Source organism: Poeciliopsis prolifica, unplaced genomic scaffold (assembly GCF_027474105.1).
Source record: "Poeciliopsis prolifica strain line A6 unplaced genomic scaffold, Auburn_PproV2 SCAFFOLD132, whole genome shotgun sequence".
Lineage (NCBI taxonomy): Eukaryota > Metazoa > Chordata > Actinopteri > Cyprinodontiformes > Poeciliidae > Poeciliopsis > Poeciliopsis prolifica.
Genome location: NW_026562507.1, coordinates 564,535 through 588,102, shown reverse-complemented (window position 1 = coordinate 588,102; position 23,568 = coordinate 564,535). Strand labels below are relative to the sequence as shown.

Here is a 23,568-nt window from a genome sequence, read left to right as displayed (position 1 = left end):
ATACCAGCGGGCAGACTCCAATTAATAATGGCAAGAACTGACTGTCCTAACCCTTTACCAGAAAGTAATTCTTTACAAAATGTAGAGTAACAGAATCACAGGGAGTCCTGAGCATGTAATGTACCCAAAGCATCCTCTAATAATGAAAAAACAACACATTCAAGCCATGTAAAAACAGCAGCGCAAGGGACCGAAACAGAGGGGTCAGATTCAGGAGCTGTGAGAAAAGCTCTTGTGATGGTAATTTTTTAAATCTTAAAAATATACAATGTACAGTTCAGGAGATACCTCCAAATAAGCATTCTTTGGAATCTTATTCAGTCAGTATTGTTAAACATCAAATGTGAGTTTATGGCCATTGGAGGAAAATGGCAAGCTTTTATTATCCTCTTAGGTTTAGTTATAAATATGACATTGATAAGTGTCTGACTATGTCTTGCCATATGGGTTGAACCCTTTTTAGGATATTGTGAAAGTCAAACTGAATCTATATACTCATGAAATGTGAAATGAGAAAACAGTTCCATAGTTTCTTATTTTTAGAATTATTGACATATATTGCAATAATGCATTATATGTACGCATATAAACGTAACAACTGACTAGTGATTAGAATTCAGTAAGATAAATCTACAATCTTTCAATCTGTGCCAAACTTACCTAGATGTATACACCCCTCAGAAATAAAGAGGTTTGAAGTAGTACTAAGAGTGAAAATCTAGAATATATATTCTATGCATTAAAATCTTTTCTGGCATTTTCAAGACCAACACCTCTGACATATACAATTTCTGTCAATAATGTTTTTTAGACAAAGCACTCAGTGAACTTACCTGAAAGACAACCCGGGACTTCTCCAAGAGATAGTGAGACAGTGAGGATCCTACAACAACTCCACTGTCAACCAGGAGACCAAATTAAAAAATAGCTGCAATCAATTTTACCAATCTCTCATCTCTCATGATAAAAGATCAATCTACAAATATTCCTGGATTAAGTAATAATTGGTGGACTTACTGGAGTATGTGAATGTGAAGATACTTGCCAAATCGGCTGGAATTGTTGTTCAGGATGGTCTTGGCATTCCCAAAGCTTTCCAAGATGGGAAAGACTTCCATCGGCTAATTAAGAAATGAATACACGTGCACATGAAAGCAAAAATGGTAATAGATTTTTTTTTCAACTTTGAATTACCTGTCTTAGATTGCCATTTCCGTCCTGACACATTGAGCTGAGGTAATGGACTATATGCTTCATAGCTTCAGTCTTTCCAGAACCACTCTGTCCACTGAATAAGAAGAAATGTATTGGACAAATTATCATAGAAAAACTGAGGAGAAATAGCTTCCTAAACTAAAGAGACTCTTCGAAATCTTCAAAGAAATATTAGAACTTAATCTATAAAAGTATCAATCATTTTTCAAAATACCTAATATTGGAGTTAAGAGATGACAGACTCTGTTTTTGATAACAGAGCCTATCATGACTGCTCGGGCTAATGAGCAATGATGATGGATAAACAGTTTTTCTGTAAAGGTAAGTTGTTTGTCCATACTAGGCAGGACATACAGGAGCTTGATTGACAGCTCTGAGACCCTCTTCCTGGCTCTCATTGGTTGCGTTTGACCAGGAGCTATGTATTTCTTCAAATGGAAATGGAAGCACTGGAAGGACCTCTATCTTTTTAGTTGATCTGTCTCATACCAAACTGTGACAACATAGTGACAGTTTTCAGGTCAAAATATTTATATTTTCAATAATAATAATAATAAATACATACTGTAGCTTTAAGGCAGATGTTTGGACACAAAATCCGGTCATAAATATTTTGTGCTAGTAAATCAAATTGTATGAACTGAGTTTTGTAACCCTGCATAGTAAGATGGAAGTATTTCAGTTTTGTCCATGCATAACTTGGAATATGTCTGTGAAAAATGCATGCGATATGAATGTTGTGCCTGTGAATTAGAATACAGAGTTGTTAATAAATTATGCCATCTTGTAAAACCAGGACCACAGAGGTCCTCGAAGGGGCAGGGACTCAAAGTTAAAAAAGGGTCTGAAGAAGTAAAGCACAACCCACAAATAGAAATATGTGGGTTGTCCACCACCACTGCGGGGTGGCCTCACGTCGAGGCTTTAGACCTCGACGTGACCGTCGCAGGTTCGATTCCCGGCCTGCCAACCTTTGCCGCATGTCTTGCCCTTCTCTCATTACCCACTTTCCTGCCCATTAAATAAAGGCCACTACAGCCAATAAAATCAAAAAAAAAAAAAAAAAAGTTAAAACATGTTTTTTTTCATACTATGTATGATCTAAAAACTCTGTGCAATAGCTCATAAATCATAAATCAAGACTATCATATTTAAGTATTTGTAATAAATATTAAATATGTATTTTATTGTTTTGAGCTTTATAAATTATTTGGAAAACAAACATTTAATAAACATGCGGTTTTCTGAAAATTATGTTTTCAAACTATAATTTGAAAACATATTACAACATAGAATAATGTCCACTTTCATGTTTCACATGTTGCTTTCACTCAAATATTGCTTTTTAAAAGGTCTATGTGATCCATCGATCCATCCATCCATCCATCCATCCATCCATCGATCCATCCATCCATCCATCCATCCATCCATCCATCCATCCATCCATCCATCCATCCATCCATCCATCCATCCATCCATCCATCCATCCATCCATCCATCCATCCATCCATCTTCTGACATCTTTATCTTCTGACATCTTTGTCCCTAGTGGGGTTGGGAGGGGTGCTGGTGCCTATCTCTTATTAGATTTTCAACAGAAACATGAACTGGGTAAGAAATGATGGCACTGGCACTAAAAGAAAATTTACTATATCATACTGCATGACCTGGAAGCATTACTTTCTCCACCTTGGACTTTGAACAGTATGTTGTATTGAATGAAAATGTATTAAGCACACTGTTTTTTGCATTGTCTTGTTGACATAGTGGTGCAGTTGGTAGCACTATTTATTGCCTTGCAGCAAGAAGGTCCTTGGTTTGATTCCTGGCTCGATGTCTTTTTTGCATGAACTTTGCATGTTCACCCTGTGCATGGCAGGTTCTCTCCTGGTACTCCGGCTTCCTCCCATGACTCATAAGTTAATTGGTTTCTGTAAATTCTTCTTAGGTGTGTGTGTGTCCATGATTGTTTGTCCTGTCTGTCTCTGTGTTGCCTCGCAATGGCCTGGCGACCTGTCCAGAGTGCACCCCAGCTCTCACCTGAAATGTCTCACTGAAGACATGACCTATCTACACTCCCCCAAAGGGTTGTCCACTCACTGACACAGGTTGTTTGTGAAGTTTGACACCACGTGCTGCTCATAGGTACTGCATTGGACAGTCTTGAGTCTCCAAGTAAAATAGCTGGTGTTGGTCTCCGGATCATCACAAACAAAAAACATAACGATGAAAAATGTAACAAAGGAATACATTTTTACTACAATATATTTCTTGTAGTATACAAGGAATAAATTGTATACCACAATGTATTACAATACATTGCCTCAATTACAAAGATGTGGAGTTTCAGAGATATTAACACTTACATAACAAATTTTGAAGCATGAATTCTGGGAGCGAGGGAGAGGTCAGGAAGTGGGAAAGACCGATGCTGATGACTCAACCAAACTCAACCAATTCTCAACCAAACTGAGAATTGGTTGAGAATTCAACCAATTCTTAAAATATCATTTTTCAAGATATATTAAGATATCTAGAAAAATGGCAATGAAAGGATTAAAACATCCTGTAAAATGCATATGAGAAGGCACAACAACTGGTATAATGACAACATACCGAACATTATGTCTGGAAACTAATGCTTTCAACATAAAAAAATCCTTTTACAGTTTTTCAAAGAAAAAGAATCAGGATCAGAAAAGTTGATAAGTCTGACAAATATTTATGTACACATTCAAGATCATAAAAAATTTGTCAAGACTATTACAAATCTACCTAAATTAGCCAAGAATTTGACTTAATGTTCACCTGCTCAATTTTCTTCTCCAACACTTAATATTCAGCATGCTCAACTAAAAGTGCAATCACCAAGCAATGTGCAAAGCATGACATCTATCATACCAGTTGGTGTCAGATAGTTATATAAGCCATCTCAGAAAAAAAATTACTTACCAAGCGGGGTGGACAACTCAGACATGTGGAAAGTAAATTGTTCTGAAATGGCTTGATTAGATCATTCACACACCTGCTAAATGAATTGAATTTCTGACCATAATATTTACATTATATTGTGCATGAATAATATATGATACATTTATCAGCTAGTTGATTTATCTTGACTTTGGGGGATTGCTGATTGGCCGATACTTGTATGTGAAGCTAGTTGTAGCCACACAATTTATCTATCTCAGCAAAGGTTTAAAAATCACCCACTGTCTTCTGTTGCTTTTCCATGAAAAGTTTGACTAACAGATCAACCCATCACTTCATGTCTACATGTTTGCAGGTAACAATAGTGACCCCATCGTTGCCAACGCAGAAACTTTCTTGCTATATGTAATGAAGGTCTTCATTACGTGTAGGAAGACAGTTTAAATGTTTTAATTGTTTACTTAGATTGGCTTACCTCAGTTCTTTCCTTATAAGGGTTCTGGGAGAGACCAAATATAGGGGAGCAAAGCACTGTGACTTTTAGAATTTACTAATTGGATTGATATTTATAAGAGTATTTTTAGAAATGAAATGATTGCTATGAAATGAAGTGTTTAATATTATGGGAAGATGTATTGTCTTGTTTGTGTATATGTATTTTGTTTTATCCTGCTTTTTGGGGGCTGTGACTATAAAAGCCGACAGGTTGCCCACATGTGGGTGTGGCTGCTGTGGGAATGCATTTTCCCCCTTTGTATGCAGGATTGTTTGTTTAAATGTTGGTGATTAAACACCTGGTTGGTCTGCACTGCATCTCTCTGCCTCAAGACTCCTCTTTTAAAGCCTGCCGCTAAGGGTCATTCTAACAAGTGGTGTCAGAAGCTGGGGCCGAAGTCGCAAAGTGGAGCTGAGGATGACAAAAGAGAGAGAAAGGAGACTGCTAGCAAAACGTATTCGAAAGCAGCAAACACTTAATACAATAAACAAAATCAGGAACCCCAACACAGGAGAATTAACTAATGATCCAGAAGAAATAGAAGACATTTTCCGAGGATATTATGAGAAGTTATACACAACCTGAAGGCGCTCAAGAGGAGGAAATGAGAACCTTTTTAAACACATTAGATCTACCAACAATTGGCAAAATACAAATGAGTCACTGACAGCAACAATTACAATAGAAAGGTAAAGGAGGCGATAAACTCACTTAAAAACAATAAATCACCAGGCAGTAATGGATACCCGATGGTATAAGATTTTTAAAGAAGAATTAGTCTCAATACTTACAGCATCCTTCAATTGGACACTTAATAATAATAAAATACCTCCTTCATGGAGAGAAGCTATAATTACAGTCATACCAAAACAAGGGAAAGATAATGAACAATGTAGTAGTTATAGACCAATTTCACTGTTGAATGTGGACTATAAGATTTACACATCCATTATCTCTGCTAGATTAAATAAATTAGTAACAGAATTGATAGAGGAGGATCAAACAGGATTTATGAGAGGACGACAAACTCACGATAATATTAGAAAGAGTATTGCATATAGTGGATCAAGCGCAACAGAAAAAACAAAGTACCATATTAGTAAGTGTCGATGCAGAAAAAGCATTCGATTTGGTGAATTGGACTTTTCTATATAGGGTGATAGAACGATTTGGATTCAACAATAAATCGATATTGAGTATAAAAGCATTATACCATCAACCTACAGCGAGAATAAAAATAAATGGAAGTCTGACTGATCAATTTAACATACAAAGATCAACCAGACAAGGGTGCTGCTTGTAATAGTCTTGACAACTACTCTATTTGCACTCTTTGTAGAACCTTTGGCACAGGCAGTTCGTCAAGATGAAAGAATCAAAGGCGTTACAGTAAATGGTGAAGAACATAAAATAGGACTTTTTGTAGATGATATAATAACCTTCCTTGAACAGCCAAATAGATCGCTGCCAGTTTTGATGGACCTGTTTAGAAAGTATGAAAATCTTCAGGATACAAAATTAATGTAAGCAAAACACAGACACTAACACTCAACTATAATCCATCAAAAGAAATACAGGAAGCTTTTCCCATTAAATGGAACACGAAAGAAATAAAATATCTAGGAATCAATATTACTAAAGAACTATCTACATTGTTTAAAGCGAATTATAGTAAAATAACCCAAGAACTACAAAAAGATATAGATAGATGGAATACTTTACCATTGGATTTGAACTCGAGAATCGAAATTATCAAAATGAATGTGCAAGCGAAATTTGTATATCTGTTCCAGGCATTACCGATTGAGGTGAGTCAAACTCAATTTGATATCTGGGACAAGATTTTATCAAGATTCATCTGGGGGGGCAAAAAACCCAGAGTTAAATATGAAAACGTTACAGCTACCGAAAGACAAAGGGGGTATGGGCCTACCAAGACTGAGAGAGTACTTCTGGGCAGCACAGCTCAGGCATGTTGTGTGTTGGTGCTCGCCGGACTACTCAGCAAGGTGGAAAGACATGGAGAAAGAGTTTGGAGGATGTCCAATTCAGAGTGTTATTGGAGATGAGGATAGATATGAGAAGATCAAGAAATATATAGATCCGATCACTAATTTTACATTGGAAATATGGTTCAAAACATTGAAAAAACACAAAATAAGAAAGAAATTAAAGTGCTTAGATGGATAGCATACGACAGTGATTTTAACCATTAAAATATGATAAAGGATTCAAACAATGGATAGGGAAGGGGATTACGGGATGGTATACCCTCCAGGAAAATAGTGAGCTGTTGAGCTTTCAAAAAATGAAGGACAAGTATAACCTAGATAAACATGAGTTCTACAGGTACTTGCAAATGAGACTACTATAGGACAGAAATCAAATGGGATACTAAGCAGGAAAGGAATGATGTGATTGGAGTGGTACTTAATTCTATTAAAGGTACTAAAATGAAAACCATCTCTACACTAACCAAAAACTAATGAACAAGCACTCTACAAAGTATATTAAAGAGAAATGGGAATCAGAGTTTAATATGACAATTACGGATAAAGACTGGCTAGATATGTGGAAAACGCAACAGACATCTACTAATTCACGGATATGGAGGGAGTTTGCATGGAAGAACCTCATACGTTTTTTCATCACGCCTAAAATCAAGAATAAATATAGTGATTCAAGCGCAGGGTGCTGGAGAAAATGTGGAATGATGAATGCAGATCACTCGCACATATTTTGGAACTGTCCAAAAATTGTTACATTCTGGAAAAATGTTTATGTATCTGTGAAGAGTATACTGGGATATGATATCCCTATGAGTAGCATGGTATTATATCTATGTAATTTTAATAACACCAAGATTAGGGTAAAAGATAGATACCTGATTAAGATTCTGTTGATAGCCGGTAAGAAAGCGATCACGAGGAAGTGGGGAAAGAGGACGCCCCGTGCCAAGAACAATGGACTGGAATAGTGGAAGAAATTTATATCATAGAAAAACTAACACACAGATTGAGACTGCAACAAACACAAATGGAAGAAAAATGGACAAAATGGACTATATTCAGGACAACAGAGAGCGGCAAAAGTGGATAAAGGCCTATGAAAACGAGAGACAATAAGGTAATAATGAGTACAAGCTCCCGAGCAACAGTTTTGGTTTCTTTTTATTTTTGGTAGAGGTGGATGTGATGTGTTCAAGTTCATTGTATATGTAAATAAATGGAAAAATTTTCAATAAAAAGTTAAATGTTAAAAAAAAGAGAGAGAAAGGAGGAAGCAAGACCAACAGGTGCCGTCTGATGAGGGAGCGATGGCATCTGTTGATCCGGAGGGCGTGGCACCCAGCACCTGTGAGAAGATTGATGAGCTTTCAGATTTGGTGAAATCGCTCATTCAGTCTCAGTCAGTAATAGACCAACAGATGGCAAAAGAGGCTTCTCGTCAAGAGCAAAGATGGAAGTTTGTGCAGCACCAGTTTCACCAAATTCAGCAGCAAGTGGATGTTCTGCGGCACGACGCTGAAGGTGAGCAGACACAGCCAGGAGCGCTGCAGCCTCAAGAGGACATAGTTGATCCTGACGAAGGGACAAGTCAGACATCTTGGTCTGACTTGTTGGTTTATATACAAAGAAACTCCTTTCCACAAGACAAATCAGCCTGCCAACGGTGAAGCTGGATTGACGCCATCGTAACTGCACGGCTCCCTCTTTTCAAAAACAGTCTGATATGCAACTGACTGCAATTTTTGCAGAAAAGATTCTAATTTTATGCTGTTTTTTTATGGGAAAAAACGAGAAACGAGAAACGGGAAACGAGAGACAGCTTTGCTAGATACAGGTGGGTTTCAGACTGTGGTTTTGTCTTCCTTAGTACCTAGGGAGAGGGACATCAGCATGCACAGAGAACCTAAGCTACATCCTTTGCTACCTGATGACGACATTGAAAATTTTTTGACCACTTTTGAAAGAATGGCCCGAGTTTGTCGATGGCCGCAGGAGGAATGGGCTATCCGGCTAATTCCGCTACTGACTGGTAAGGCCCGAAGTGCTTATGTCTTGATGGATTTTGCAGACTCAGAAGATTATGAAAAGGTGAAGGTGGCCATATTGCAGAAGTATGAGATTACACCTGAAACCTATCGTCGACGTTTCCGTTCTTTGGACATTTTTCCGGGAGAGACTCCACAAGAACTGTATGTGCGCCTCAAAGAAATGTTTTTCAAGTGGATTAAACCACACAAGGCAACTGTAAAGGACATTTCAGAGACAATGGTCCTGGAGCAGTTCCTGAGGATGGTCAACCCTGAACTGGAGGTGTGGCTTCGGGAGCACGATCCAAAGACAGCGGAGAAAGCAGCACACCTGGCGGAGGTCTTCATGGCAGCTCGACAGGGGACAAGGCATAATACTGTTGGCAGAGACTCCAGTTTTGCCCACAGAAATAAGTCTTTTGGAAATGAACAAGGTGGTGGTCAGGTGGAGAACAGGACATTTTCTAGGGGTAGGCAACCTTCTTCTAGTAAGTACAAACCTGATTCTACAAAGAACGCGCCTTTTCGTTCTGGCAAGCGTGACTTAAGATGTTATTTATGTAATGGACTGGGCCACACTCAGTATTTCTGCCCCCTCACTGATCATTCTAAGCCATCCATGTTTTGTACGGTTCCCAGACCTACTGCATGTGTTTTTCATGATGTTGCTTGTACTACAACTGTTTTGATTAATGGGAAACGAGAGACAGCTTTGCTAGATACAGGTGGGTTTCAGACTGTGGTTTTGTCTTCCTTAGTACCTAGGGAAAGGTGGACTGAGGATAAATGTCAGATAAGCTGCATACATGGGGACAAACATGAATATCCAATGGCTGACATATATCTGACTGTGGGAGGACATATATTTTTTCTATCAGTAGCTCTTGCAGCAACACTACCTTATGCTGTTATTCTGGGTAATGATGTTCCCATTATCACCTTCTTCAGCAGACTGACAACTTTTCCCCACCAGACATAACTAGGCCTCTTGCAGCCCAAACCGTACAGTACCCATGTAAAATGACATCTGGGGGGCACAATATGGTCACTACAAGAGCTCAAAGTTCTCAAAACACCTTGAGTGAGTTACCGTTTTTTGATGAAGTATGGGAAATGGGACCAGTTAAACCTTATAAAACCAAGGCTGAAAAAAGGAGGGATAAAATAAGAGGTTCTGCTAAGCAAACAGAGAACACTGTTAAACCATTTCAGCTGTTGGATGTTGATCTTCCAGCTAATGTGGGTGAACTTCAGAGACAGGATCCAACTTTAAAAGGTTGGTTTGAGAAAGTTATGGAGGTAGATGGGAACAGGCAGACCACTACAGGATTTCTTGATGAAGCTACTTATGTAGTAAAAAGGGGAATTTTGTATCAGCGTAAAGGGGATGTAGAGTCTTTAGCATTACCACAACAGTTCAGAGAGAGAGTAATGGATCTGGGACACACAGTTCCGTGGGCTGGACATATGGATTTCACAAAACATTGTGTAGAATTTCCAGAAGATTTGTGTGGCCTGGAATGTATATTCAGATATCGAACTTTTGTAAGTCCTGTGTTAAATGTCAACTCACTTCTGGAAAGAAGATCTCTCAGGCCCAACTTCAACCCCTACCAATTATTGGTACTCCTTTTGAGAGAATAGGGATGGATGTAGTAGGTCCTCTAGAGAGAAGCTCAGCAGGCAACAAATATATCTTGGTTATATGTGATTATGCAACTCGGTATCCTGAAGTTTTCCCCCTGAGATGTGTGAAGGCCAGAAATGTGGCTAACTGTCTGATACAACTGTTCTCCAGAGTAGGGATACCGAAAGAAGTTTTGACAGACTGTGGAACAAACTTCATGTCTAAGCTGTTAAAACAAGTCTACAAGTTATTGGGAGTGAAAGGGATTAAGACCACCCCCTATCATCCGCAGACCGATGGGCTTGTTGAAAGATACAACCAGACTTTAAAGAACATGCTGCGTAAATTTGTTTCCACTACAGGAGCAGATTGGGACCAGTGGTTGCCCTATTTGCTGTTTGCCTATAGAGAGGTCCCACAGGCTTCGACTGGATTTTCTCCATTTTGAGCTGCTCTATGGACGTCAAGTTAGAGGACCACTGGACCTCCTGAAGGACTACTGGGAACATCCTGAAGCGGCGGAGGACAACAACGTGGCATATGTGGTCAAGATGCGACAGAGATTGGAGGAAATGACAGCTTTGGTGCAGGAGAACATAAAGACAGCACAACAAAACCAGAAAAGATGGTATGACCGGAAGTCGACAGAGAGGGTCCTGAAACCAGGCCAGCAGGTTCTACTGCTGCTACCAACCTCAGATAACAAATTGCTTGCTCAGTGGCATGGCCCATATGAAGTGACGCGGCAAGTAGGTCACATATGAACTGTTTATGCCTGACAGAGTGAAAAAACATCAGACATTTCATGTGAATTTGCTGAAGGAATTCCAGGTGCATCAGACACCAGTGCAGCAGCTCTTGATTTGTAACGTTCAAGATGAGGAAGTGAAAGAAAAGTTTTTGCCCTCAAGTGAAACACAGTTTAGGGCAATTGATCTTTCTCATCTGTTAGTCCCCCAACAGGAGGAAGTTGCAGCTCTGCTGGATTCTACACTCTTTTCAGAGGCACCAGGTTTCACTGACCTGGTACAACATGAGATCTGTCTCAAGAAAGATGCTCCAGCTCGGCAGAAAAGCTACAGGATCCCAGAACGGTTGGTACCAGACTTGAAGAAAGAGATCAACTTTATGTTGGAACTGGGCATCATTGAAATTTCAACCAGTGAACGGTGTAGCCCTGTGGTTCTGGTTCCTAAAAAGGATGGCTCACTGAGATTTTGTATTGACTTTCGTTATCTGAATTCTTTGTCTCAGTTTGATGCATATCCTATGCCCAGAATAGATGACCTGTTGGAAAGAGTTGGAGGAGCCAGATACATTACTACTCTGGACTTAAGTAAAGGATACTGGCAGCTGGCACTGGCACCAGAGGCTCGCAAGCTGACTGCATTCAGAACACCATTTGGTATGTATCATTTTAAAGTGATGCCATTTGGCCTGCAGGGAGCGCCTGCCACCTTTCAAAGACTTATGGATCATGTTTTGAGGGATGTGTCCAGTTTTTCAGCAGCTTACTTGGACGATGTGGTTGTGTTCAGTCAAACCTGGAAAGACCACATGTCTCATTTAAAACAAGTGATAGCATGCATTAGAGCAGCTGGAATGACTATTAACTTCCAGAAATGTGCCATTGCCCGGAGAGAGGTGGCCTATTTAGGTTACATCATTGGTTTTGGAAAAATTAGACCACAGGTGGGGAAAGTGGATGCAGTTCATAAGTTTCCTGTACCTACAACAAAGAAGAAATTGAGGAGCTTTTTGGGCCTGGTTGGATGGTACAGAAAATGTATTCCTCAGTTTGCAGAGCGCTCAGCTGTGTTAAACAACTTGACAAAGGGGAAGGCCCCGAATAAGATCCAATGGACTGAGGAATGTAGCAAAGCTTTTGCACTACATCTCTCCGCCTCAAGACTCCTCTTTTAAAGCCTGCCGCTAAGGGTCATTCTAACACTATATTTAGAAATATTTCAGACAAAATATCAAAATTGGCAGATAAGGCTTCACTAAAATCAGCAATCTTTTCTGATTGATTGCAGTCAGAAAACTGCAATCAGTGCAAACCAACTTGAGATGGAATACATAAACACATATTTATGATATTCTTTGACTAAATTAACTGTTCTTAGGTGTGAGTACGATAGCTAAAATTTATTTCTCTCCTGAGAATGTGGACCCATACTGAGGTGATTCTGTGCCTTCAAATAACTTGAACAGTGCTTAACTTAGTTGATCTAAAACTTAAAAAGCAATATTTGTTTTAGCAACATTTGTTGGAAGAGCAACAGCAACAGAGGATACATAATCATTTATGTGTTTTCGTCACATAAGTGATCATGGTCAGCAGCAAAAAACATCACCGACTACAGCATAGAGAGGCATGTTGGTATGTTAACGCAGTAGCCATGTAGCCTGATGTAAAAACATTTTGCCATACAATGTCTAGAATAACATTGAGAATTTTTAATTATTCTTTTGAAACGTTATCAAGCACACCGTTATGAAGCCCAAAAACCCTCAGAAACATTCAAGGCCAACCAGTTTCACACAAATACAAAAATTGGAGCATATATGTTTAGTTGTTGAACATTATCGTTCAAGGTCGCTATCAAGCTAATAGAATGTGGATCCACTTCTCTTGTCTTTCTTCAGTCGGTTTTTTTAAGATTAACTCCTTATGGCCAACTGCAACACTGTTGCATTGCAGCAAGAAAGTCCTGGGTTCGATTCCAGGCCCAGTGTCTTGCAGTTTGCATATTTTCTCTGTGCATTCATGGGTTTTCACCAGGTACTCAGGCTTCCTCTTGCCTGTCCGGTTAATTGGTCTCTCTAAATTCACTCTAGGTGTGTGTGCATGCAAATGCGCATGTGTGTGTATGGTTGTTTGTCCTGCATCTCTCTGTGATGCCCTGCAACAGTATGGCAACCTGTCCAGGGTGTACCCCGCCTCTCACCCGAAACGTTTGCTGGACATACGCAAATGTTTGTCCAGCAAATGTCATTATGTGCTTTTAAGATATCTATAATTTAATTTTCACTAGTCAAAACTACATTTCTCCTATCCAAAAATACATTTAAGCTATCTTGAATTATGGACTAATTCAAGATATCTCCCGACCTCACTAGCAACAAGGGTGAACAGAAAATGGTTGGATGGATGACCAACTACCGTCGTAACACAAAAATAACATTTATCTTTCTTTCTATTAGGACGGTTGGAACAATCGAACATGACAGACTTTAGGCATTGTGAAGCTGGATCAGCAGAAATAAATGGGCTGTGTTTATTTCCTGACCTCCATCTGTATTGTGGGATGTTGGTACTACATCATCTGCAACTTGGCAAAAGCTAGTTCCATTCCCCTTCTCCTCACCATGGCCCTGGTGTTTTAACAACATGGAGGCACAGGCAGTGAGAATCTGTTCAGTCATTATTAGTCCGAGGGCAGCATATACTATTTATTTTTGCTAAATTGTTTTTGTTAGCTAAATACGATTGAGATCGGACAATGTCATCTGAATCACAAATTTAAGAAGCCAACCAAAATTACAGATGGGGAGGTGGAAAGTGATACTACACTGTCACTTCACTGGTACGAGTTCTAGCCTCTGGCCAAATACTGCATGTTTTCCCTCCTCTCTCTATTCTCCTTCCTCTCCAGCTCTTAAGTAAAAAATGACCACTGGTGCCACAAAAAATAAAAAAATTAAAAGTTACAGATGGATTCAGCTGTTGGAATGGCTCTTTACTGAAAGTACCCCAGTTTTTCACAAGCCTTCATGGAGCAAGTTCATGTCCCTAAATGAACATTCTGTTCATTCATTTAGGCACCATCAACAAATTCCAGTCGGTCAAAACACGTAAACAAAAAGACATCTGAAAATTAATCATTTCCAGATGAGTCGCAAACTGAGAATCAAGGCTGGATTGTGTTACCACACACTAGACTAATTAGACTGATTTTTTATGAGATTTTCATCTAGAATTACAGATTTTTTCCCACTCATTTCCAGGAAATGTGACAGACTTTAAATTAATGCTGAATTGTGATACTACTGAAAGGAGTAGTAACACCTCCTGCGCTCAGTCACCAATTGACTGGATGCTGCCAAGTCCTGAATGTTAAAAATGTATGAGAAACAAGAAATTATAAAACTGTATTTTCATTCATACCTCAAAATGATGCATTGGTCTTGTGTTGAGGACTGGGATAGCCGGAAGGTGGAGTCAGCTATGGCATACACATGGCTAAGGCACATAAACATTTCTTAAATCAGCACTAAGACAGGACACATTTTTGAATAGAATAGAATAGAAATAACCTTTTTGTCCCGCAAAGGGGACACCAACAAATATAAAGGTTCACACAAAAAGCTGTTAAAGTGTTATAACAATATATGAAGAAATAAGATGAACAATAATAATATCTTGTACGAGACAATAGCAGAAAATACTATTATGTGTGGTGTTAAGAAATAGGGAGATTGCACTCAAATAAGTTACTAAGCTGTTGAAAAGCAACAGCTTAGTAACAATAAAAATAATAACTTAATAAAAATAAAAAATGCCAAGATGACATAATATGTGTATATATAGTATATATAGGAAAACAAGCAAGTGCAATTTGAGAAACGTTTACTCACGGTGGGTTGTTATTTTGCTCCTTGCCCTCATATTTCTGCCTCATTTCCTCAGAGAAAATGGTGAGCGACTTGAAGGGATTGATGGACAGTAGGATGTTTCCAATGTAGGTCTGGAGTAAAATATATTATTTGCTAAGTACACAGACATCACAAAGATTGAGTAGCTAATTTAGTAGGAATTGAATCTACTGGTAGCCAGTTACAACATACTTCTACACAAATTACAGTGTGGAAGTTTTTAGAACTAAATGTAAAGTATGATTTGTTAAAGTTAATTGGAAATTCTTTGACTCTGAATTGTTAGAAGCCTGGGTTTAAAGTGTCACACACAATAAATCCACTTAGATGATTTAAAAACATGAACTACTGTGCTTTCATTCTGAGTACACAAGCTCTTAATAAATATTTGTCACAGAATACTATAAATGCAGTGTCGCTCGCTGTTTTTGCCTGTAGTAACCGGGTCAAATGCCAGCGCCATCTTGTATCATTATCAGGGAAAATCAAACAAACAAACAAAAAAAAAAACTGAGGCTGAATACACAGAAGTGGAGGAAGTTGTAAGATTTAAACTATTTATTTGCCATGTTGGAGGAAGGAGCTGGATGGAGTGATGAAGAAAACAGAGCTGGTTCTAGTGAAGGACTGCAACAAGATTTATTTGAGCCATATAATAAATGGCTTTCATAACTCTTAGATTGGTCTCGTATCCTGTGGTTTACAGAAATTTTACAAGCTGTAGACAAGAGGGCAAACAACCACCTGCACTTCATATTGCTTGATACACTTAGGGGGCTTTGGGGAAAATATTGAGGTCATAAGACCTTATGCCAGCATTCAAAAACAAATTGATAGTTTGTTCAAAATGACAGACTTTATGGATAAAGACATATTTTGTGAGGTATAAGTTCAAAAGAAAAATAGTCACACTCAGATTTTATTTTGAGTCAATGAATTTATATATTATCACTATTAAAACATTGTTTAAGCTTTATTTTATTCTCAAACATAAAATGGATTATTTTAATTTGTACTGTATTATGTATGAATTCAGGGTATTTTCTAAGGGGAGTGTCAGACTGACCATTATACTGAGTCAAGTTCTGGTTCTGCTGGAGGCTTAATAAAAATGATTGGGTTGAAGTGATTCATTAATTGCTGCTATATAAATTGAATTGATATTGATTTGTGGTATTTAAATTAAAAGCAAGACAGACAAAAACAAGGTAGATTCATTGCTTACAATATTTTAAAATGTGTTTCATAACTTATTACAAACATGTAAAAGTGTAATTTTTTATACCCCAAATTGGCAATATATCATGGGAGATACAAATCCTAAATTAAAACATAAAGGTCCTATTTAAAAATAAAATCATAAAAATGTGTAATTTTAGCTATATAGGCTATCTGCCCAGTAAAGGGCATATGTAGCTGCTGTCATCAAGGCAAGATAAACTAAGGCATCAGAAATGAAAAGTACAGCACAATGCAACCACATTATGTTGTAATCTGATTTGTAGTCCTTCAGTAGAAGCACCTTCCTCGTTTTCATCACTCCATCCAGCTCCTTCCTCCAAAACTGCACACAAATTGCTCAAATCTTCTCTGAAATCTTACAACTTCCTCCACTACTACTGATCAGCCTTGGTTGTTCATGGGTTGATTTACCCTGATTATGATACAAAATGGTGCTGTTGTTTGACCCGTTACTACAGGCAAAAACAGCTGCACTTGGCATTTGTAGTATTCTGTGAGAAATATTTATTACAGCATTAAAGGTTTTTCTGTTCACAGAATGAAATTTCAATTGTGAAAGTGGATTTATTATGTCAGCAATACTTTAAGTACATCTGCAAAGGTGTTACCATCCATACATCCATTCATTCATCCATCCATACAGACATCCGTCCATTGACGCACTTTACACGCTTATCTCTAGTGGGATCACCAGGGGGGCTGGTGACTGTCTCCAGAAATTAACGATTGAGAAGTTGTTACCAATAAAATGCATGAGAATCAAGAAATTCTTTGTATTTCTCATACTGTACTTCATTTTTTTAATTTGAAAGGCTAAGAATAACAGTGGAACTTACATAAATACAGTCACGGTCAAACCTCTTCTTCAGATTCAATAGCACAGAGCTCTCAGACACATCTCTAAAAACACTCAACAAAAATATTGAATTAGTGCACATAGTTGAAATGAAATGATGGAGGTATGTGTTGATGTATAAACTTACTCTAGGTATGTAAGATCTTCTACCTCATCCAATTTGACTGTTATTTTATTGTCAGGCATCAAAACCTGAAGTAGACATAATTATAGACAATGTGATAACCTGAAAATCTCATCTCCATCAAAACTTCCAGTATATAACTTTTAAATATTTAAAAAAAAAATATTTGTTAAAATTACAGTTATGCTGTGGCAGATAATCTGGCTAAAAAGATATAATCTGAATAAATTCCCCTCCTCTGCCTTCTCCCAGTGGACTCACAGTAACGGAGTCAGCAGTAACCAATCAGAGCCAGGAGGATTGTTTTGTCACTCTTATGCTCACCTTCTCCCGCTTGCTCTTTGCTAAGCTACAGCTGGTTCATTACAAAAATGAACCAGCTGTGTTAGTGCTGGATAGTTAGCATAATCACTGATGAGGGCCGATAAACTGTTTTCCTGTGAAACTAAGTTAATTTTCCATCATCAGCAAATTAAGCAGCATAGCAGAGGTTGCTTGACTCCTCATGACTGATTGGTTGATTTAGGTCAGGAACAGTGTAACTTTGCAAACAGCAATAGTTCAACGAGGAGATCAAGGAGCTAGATTTTTTTCCCCCACATTATCCATTTCACACCATGCAGTCACATTATGGTGACATAATTTTGTAAAAGTTCCATACTGGACCCAGAGAGGACCTCAGGAGGTTAGCCAGAGCCAACCTAAACAGCGCCGTCAGAAAGAGCAAAACATGACTATGGTCAGAAAATTCAGCATTTTTTCGTCAAACACCAGGCGCATGTGGCAAGGGATCTGTGCTATAATAGACTACAAGGTTGCTCCCTTATCCTGTTAGGATATTATAACTTTATGAGTGCACTTAGCAACTACTTTGGATGTTTTGAAGCAGTCAATAAACCTTCTGTGCAAAAATCCACTTCATGAGGCAAACCATTGTAGACATTTTGGTCTAGGGTTATGTTTTAAATAAACAAGTTGTTATAACAAAGACAGTTTAAACAATGTCAACTTTGCATTAAAAGTATAATTATTTACTGAATGACACTTCATGACAACAGGGATTGAAGACTCCATGTTCATGGAAGCTGTTATGTTTATGACAGTGTCATGTCAGTGTTATGCACAACCCTTTAAATAAAGCATTACTGAACTCTTTGTATGCCTTCTCTGACAACATGCACAGCCTGTTCTATCTCCATTTTGTCCAAATGTACAGCAATCAACATGTGTCCAACATCTGTCCATTTATTGCACAAAACAAGGACATCGTAAGGTCTTCTGAAATCAATGAAATACCAGAATCAATTAACATCGACATATCTATCCACTCAATCAGTTCCCCTACATAGGCTGTACACTTTGGACTCATCACCAAGCTATAAACTAATGATAGTGACATCCACCTAAGCCGTTTAGCATCCACTGTGACTCTCAGAGAAGAAAATTGGTGTTTGGGTCCCAACAAAAGTAACTGGTAGTTTACTTTTGGTTCTGTTTTGCTGGGCAGGAAGAAGTTTAAAAATCTCACACCCTGCCTCCACTGCAGTGTGCAGCCTCTGGGGACTCTTGCCCTCCTGTCAGTTTGTAGAGGGTCTCCACTCATCTGGTTGTTTCCAGGTGAGCAGAACTTCCCGTGGCCAGATTTGCCATTTATCACCATTGCATCGCTCCCTGAGGGGACTGTCCTTTTCCCTGAATCTCCATTCGGTATTCCTCAGCTTCAGCAGTACATCTACAGCCAAGACCACCACAGTTGTCTTACCCAGCATTTTCAAACTGATCTTTTCACTCTGATGGATTAGATGAAAATTAGATCACAAATCCCAAAGGGCAGCTGTTGCAAAGGCAGGCATGAACTTTTAAAATGTTGAGGTGGCAATTTTTGAAACTTACCCAAATTGGTATGGACAGTTTTCTTTTCCTTAATTAATGACATCATTTTTTCCCCTCCTTACTCAGTGTAATTTTGTCTGATAGTTTTTACATAAAAGTTAAATACTGCAACTTTAATACTTCAAGTCAACAAAATGAAATCAACTGTTTTTACATATTTGTTAAATCTGTCACAGTATTGTGACAGTAAGGTGGATCATCTGTAAAAAAGAAAAAAAATCATGCTCATACACCTCTTCCTAGTGCTACAAATGACATCTGCAGAAATGCACTTTTCCTGGACTAAAGTTACATACCGTAGCTTTAAGTGTGACAAAAAAGCAAAATACAGGAATTCTACAAAGGGGTAAAAATATTTAAAGGAAAGGTAACAATACTTGTTTGCTAATTAGCTGAGTCTCAAGCAACTCTTGGGTCGGATTTTCTGATTCCCAGTGTCCCCTGCTGCTTTGAGTCCTAGCTCGTCCATCATCATCATAGACCGTCCACCTGGTTTGCTTCTCAACTGTCTGATATGGAAGCAAGTTTTCTGTCCGAAGCCAAGTCTGCAACTCAAAAGATTTTTGCAGATCGTTGCAACTTATCAAACCATTTATTTTATGCTTTGGTGTCAAATCATCTGAACAAATCGTTATTTGTTTCAATAGAGTATTGAAGATTGAATACACACCTGAGGGTCTCCACTCATCTGGTTGTTTCCAGTCCAGTGAAACTTTGGCTGGGCGATAGTATTTAATCCATTCCCACCCATCAACAATGCAACTTCTCTGTCTGCTTCTTCTTCATACAATGAACAGACACCTGTTTCTGCAAAACTTGTCACTTCATTTGAAGAACATTGAGAGACAGATCTTTGTGTCTGGTCAGCCACTTCTACAGCTGTATGAGCACACTTGGTTTGAGCTAGTCCATTGCCTAACATTCCTACTGACATCTGAGAAGGTTTTAGCTTGTCTCTAGCACCACGCAGCACATGGACTCCATCTTGGTTTTCTAACACATCTCTACTGGTAATGTTCTTTTCTATGGATAATTCTTCTGAGTTGTTGAGAAACTTATGACCCTTGTTTTCCACATCATCATCTGATCGCAAATTTTCTGGCAATGACTTTTTCATGGACTTCAGGAGACTGAGATCTGGTTTGGAAGGAAGTACCAGTTTAGCTCCTGGCTTTGGGGGTTTGGCCTTGCAGATAGCGTGTCCTCCTGATGAATTTGACATAGAAGGAACGGTCTTATGTGTCTCAGTTGTCTTTGCCAGTTTTTTCACTGTAGGAAGTACTACTGCATATTTGGCATCTAGTTCTTTATTGCTGACCACTGCTTTTTCTTCTGTGGCATCTCCATTGGTTTCCCTGAACCTGGTTTTTTCTTTCTTAAGTTTGTCCTCTGCAGAACTATTGTTTTTTTGACTAGCTACTCTGGTTTTACAGACAATCCTCATAGCCACTCTGTGTCTAAAAACTTGGTCCCCAGATCTCCTGCTGCTTTGTTTTCGTTTTAAGGTTCGAAGCCAGCTGGTTATACCAACTGCTTTAGTCACAGCTGAAATTTTCTTCCGTAAGTTTATTTTTTGTGGCATTTTCTTTTGAATCCAATCAGTCATTTTGAAAAAAGGTGTCACTCTTTTTTTTGTGGGTATCAAATGTAACCCTTCACTCACATCCCACTCTAATATTTCGTCATCAGAATTTATTACCGCCTTTCTCGTGTTGTGTTCAAGGGATGCCATTTCGGTTTTATCAAGCAGTAGTCTCTGTGTCCTATCTTTGACATCAACCTGCTGCTCCAGAATATCTTTAGTGTTTTCATTTGTTGCTTTTATAAATATTTTACTTTGGTCTTGAGAAACTTTGTTCATTTTTGGCTTATACTTCTCTTGTTCTTGATCTAAATTTTTTACAGAAGGGACCTTCTCATTGATTGTTCCTGTTATCTTATGTGGTGCATCTATGCTGGTGATAGAAGGGTATTTCAGAGGTTGAACTGCATCTGTTAAAGAACAAGGTTTATTTTTCAATAGATTCATGTTCCCTTTTTCTTCTTTAGATTTTTGTTTGGTTTTTTTCTCTACTGTCTTTTTAACTGTTTTCCTCTTTTGCTTTTTCTCCCTCTCAGCTTCCTTATTTGTCTTCACTTTTTTAAACATTCTGCGTGTTGGTTCTTTTACAGGCTTAAAATGAGGCTTTCTTCAGTATTCAAGAGTCTTATGACAGGCAATATTTGAAGTGTCCTCCTGGATTAACTTCTTGTGTTTTTTCTTCTTGTGCTCTGCTTTGAATATTGTCTTCAACCTTGTGACTTCAGTTGTAGGAAACCTTTCATTTAGTTACAAAATCAAATCATCTAGAAAGACAAAAATAAAAAATACAAACAGACCACAGATGAAAATGTGAAAATAAATTTAAAGACATCCTTAGTTGTTTTTCCTGATAGAAACACAAAGTCACATTCAAAATAACATTGGAAAGGTTCGTGAAAAACAGTAGGCTGTCAAACAAATGTATTAAACTTAGGGAAACCAGGTCAGTACTCCGTTCCACAGCTTTGTTCTTTGACTCCTATTTTTTGGCAATTCTGATCAGATCTACATAGGTGCCACGTTTGGGAAGATTTTCCGGCATTGTTTAACTAAACTTGAAAGCTGCAATACCTACCTCCAGAGAAAAATGTCAAAATCCACATTTTCAAAAACAAAAAACAGAATTTATTCATCAAGTCAAGTAATATTTAAATCTTCTTGTGCCACTAAAATCTCATCCTCCTTTTATAGTGCAAAAACATGACAGTAAAACAGTTTTTAGATCAGCCTAAATGTTATAAGATGTTGAAGTTTACAAACTGATTTCACTTTAATATTTCTTACCAAACTTCTCAGGTAAAATCCAGGTACAGCTAGGAGGCAGCAGAGTACTCAGGCTTTCCCCCGATAGTTTCTGTCGCAAATACAAATATGTACCCTTTTTCAATAGTTCTGAGGCAGACAAAAATCCCACTCCCTTGCATCACCCAGAGGGTAAAGTACCACAAATTGAATAGTGTGAGGAAGGGCCCGTGTTTGCACACAATAAAGATACATGTGAGCTGCTTTGAACGAAGCACACAAAGTGCCTTCTAAATTATTAAACTCCATCAGCCCGGTCCTCTGCTGTTCATATGAGCAGCTGGTGAATGCTTGAGGAAAGGTGAGAAGTGCTGCTGGAGAAACCAACAATATGTGATGAAAGAGAAGACTAAGACAGTGAAGACAGGACTATTTTTTAAAGAACTACACAGTATTATATTGTCCTTGCGTAGTCTTTCATTCTTTTGTTTTTACACTATGCATGTCCCCACTTAACTTGCTACTGTGACACCAGAATTTGTTCAACACTTAAAAAATGTATGTTCTTTTCAATATTGCACCTAATCTTTTCATAACATATAACATATCTAACCCTGTATGACTTATTAAAGTTTCTTTAAATTTTTGGTAAGTATTACCTACAATTTCTCAAAATGTTGCATTGCAAAAATGTTTTAGGGACCACTTAGGGTACATGAATGTCTTGGGGCAAATCCATGGCTGGGAAAACTCGCATCAAAAATTATTTTCTTGTAGATCTTCATTTGGGTCCTTCTCTGCTGGATTAAAAAATTTTGTTTGAGGTTTTTAATGTGATTTTGTTTGACATCTTTGACTTGGGGAATGAGCAAGGAGAAAAGGAGACAATGAGAGAGAGGGTAGGTCCATCAGCTTTGTTTTCTAGATGCACAAGGAAAATCTCCAACTCATATCATGAAATGTCTTGCTCCCATTTGTTCACAATTTTTCAAACATTTTGAGTAAGAACCATTTCCTTCCTCTAACTGTGATGGTGCAGACTTTGCACATTCTTTGAAGCAACTTCAAAGCTCTCTTCAAGGCGAACGTACAATCTCTTGTCAAAATTGGAATGAGTACTGATGCTCCACTTGCAAGCCACATCTTCTGAAAGTTGTGAAAGACTAAACATGAAATCATAAGGGAAAGATCTGGTGACTTTGTTCTTGGTGCAGTTACAGGTGTACAATGAAAGTTTCACATTTTCTTTTCAGTTAGTTTTCTATTTATGCTCTACAATCCCAAGCCTCTTACGTGTCTCTTTAAATTATAGTTTCCTCGTGTATAGTATGGAGTTCTCTGTAACTAGTGATGTTACAGTTTTTTATTCTTTATGAGGCTAGATCACATTCTGGTCCCTGGACTAGATGCCACTTGAACCAGACCAAAGTGATGATGCAAAGTTTGCATTTGAAATACCAAACCAAAAAGCGAAGGTGGCAAAGTGTTTGACAACTTTGCGTGCTGTGGATTACCAGACAAATCAGGAACCAGATTTTTATGTCAGGTTATCCATAGCACACAATAATGTTAGGAAAGGTGGTTTATTTGCCTGATGCAGTTCTCTCATATTGCTACACATAAGTCTTTGTGCAAAAGTGTGCGAAGGAAACCGAAGCTCCAGCA

At 38.2% G+C, this 23,568-nt stretch overlaps 1 protein-coding gene across 1 annotated transcript in view; it reads right to left on the bottom strand.

The window, feature by feature from the left end:
* myo15b (myosin XVB) overlaps positions 1 to 20,301 on the bottom strand; it is a 76,787-nt gene extending 56,486 nt beyond the window's left edge. Inside the window, exons 1-9 of the mRNA XM_055024902.1 lie at positions 19,750 to 20,301; positions 19,457 to 19,624; positions 17,190 to 17,254; positions 17,043 to 17,106; positions 14,947 to 15,056; positions 14,477 to 14,551; positions 1,195 to 1,288; positions 1,018 to 1,121; positions 834 to 897 (exon numbers count right to left, since the gene is read on the bottom strand). Of these exons, the coding sequence (XP_054880877.1) occupies positions 834 to 897; positions 1,018 to 1,121; positions 1,195 to 1,288; positions 14,477 to 14,551; positions 14,947 to 15,056; positions 17,043 to 17,106; positions 17,190 to 17,254; positions 19,457 to 19,624; positions 19,750 to 20,301 (1,296 nt within the window). The remainder of the gene's footprint in view (positions 1 to 833; positions 898 to 1,017; positions 1,122 to 1,194; positions 1,289 to 14,476; positions 14,552 to 14,946; positions 15,057 to 17,042; positions 17,107 to 17,189; positions 17,255 to 19,456; positions 19,625 to 19,749) is intronic.
* Positions 20,302 to 23,568: the final 3,267 nt, after the last annotated feature.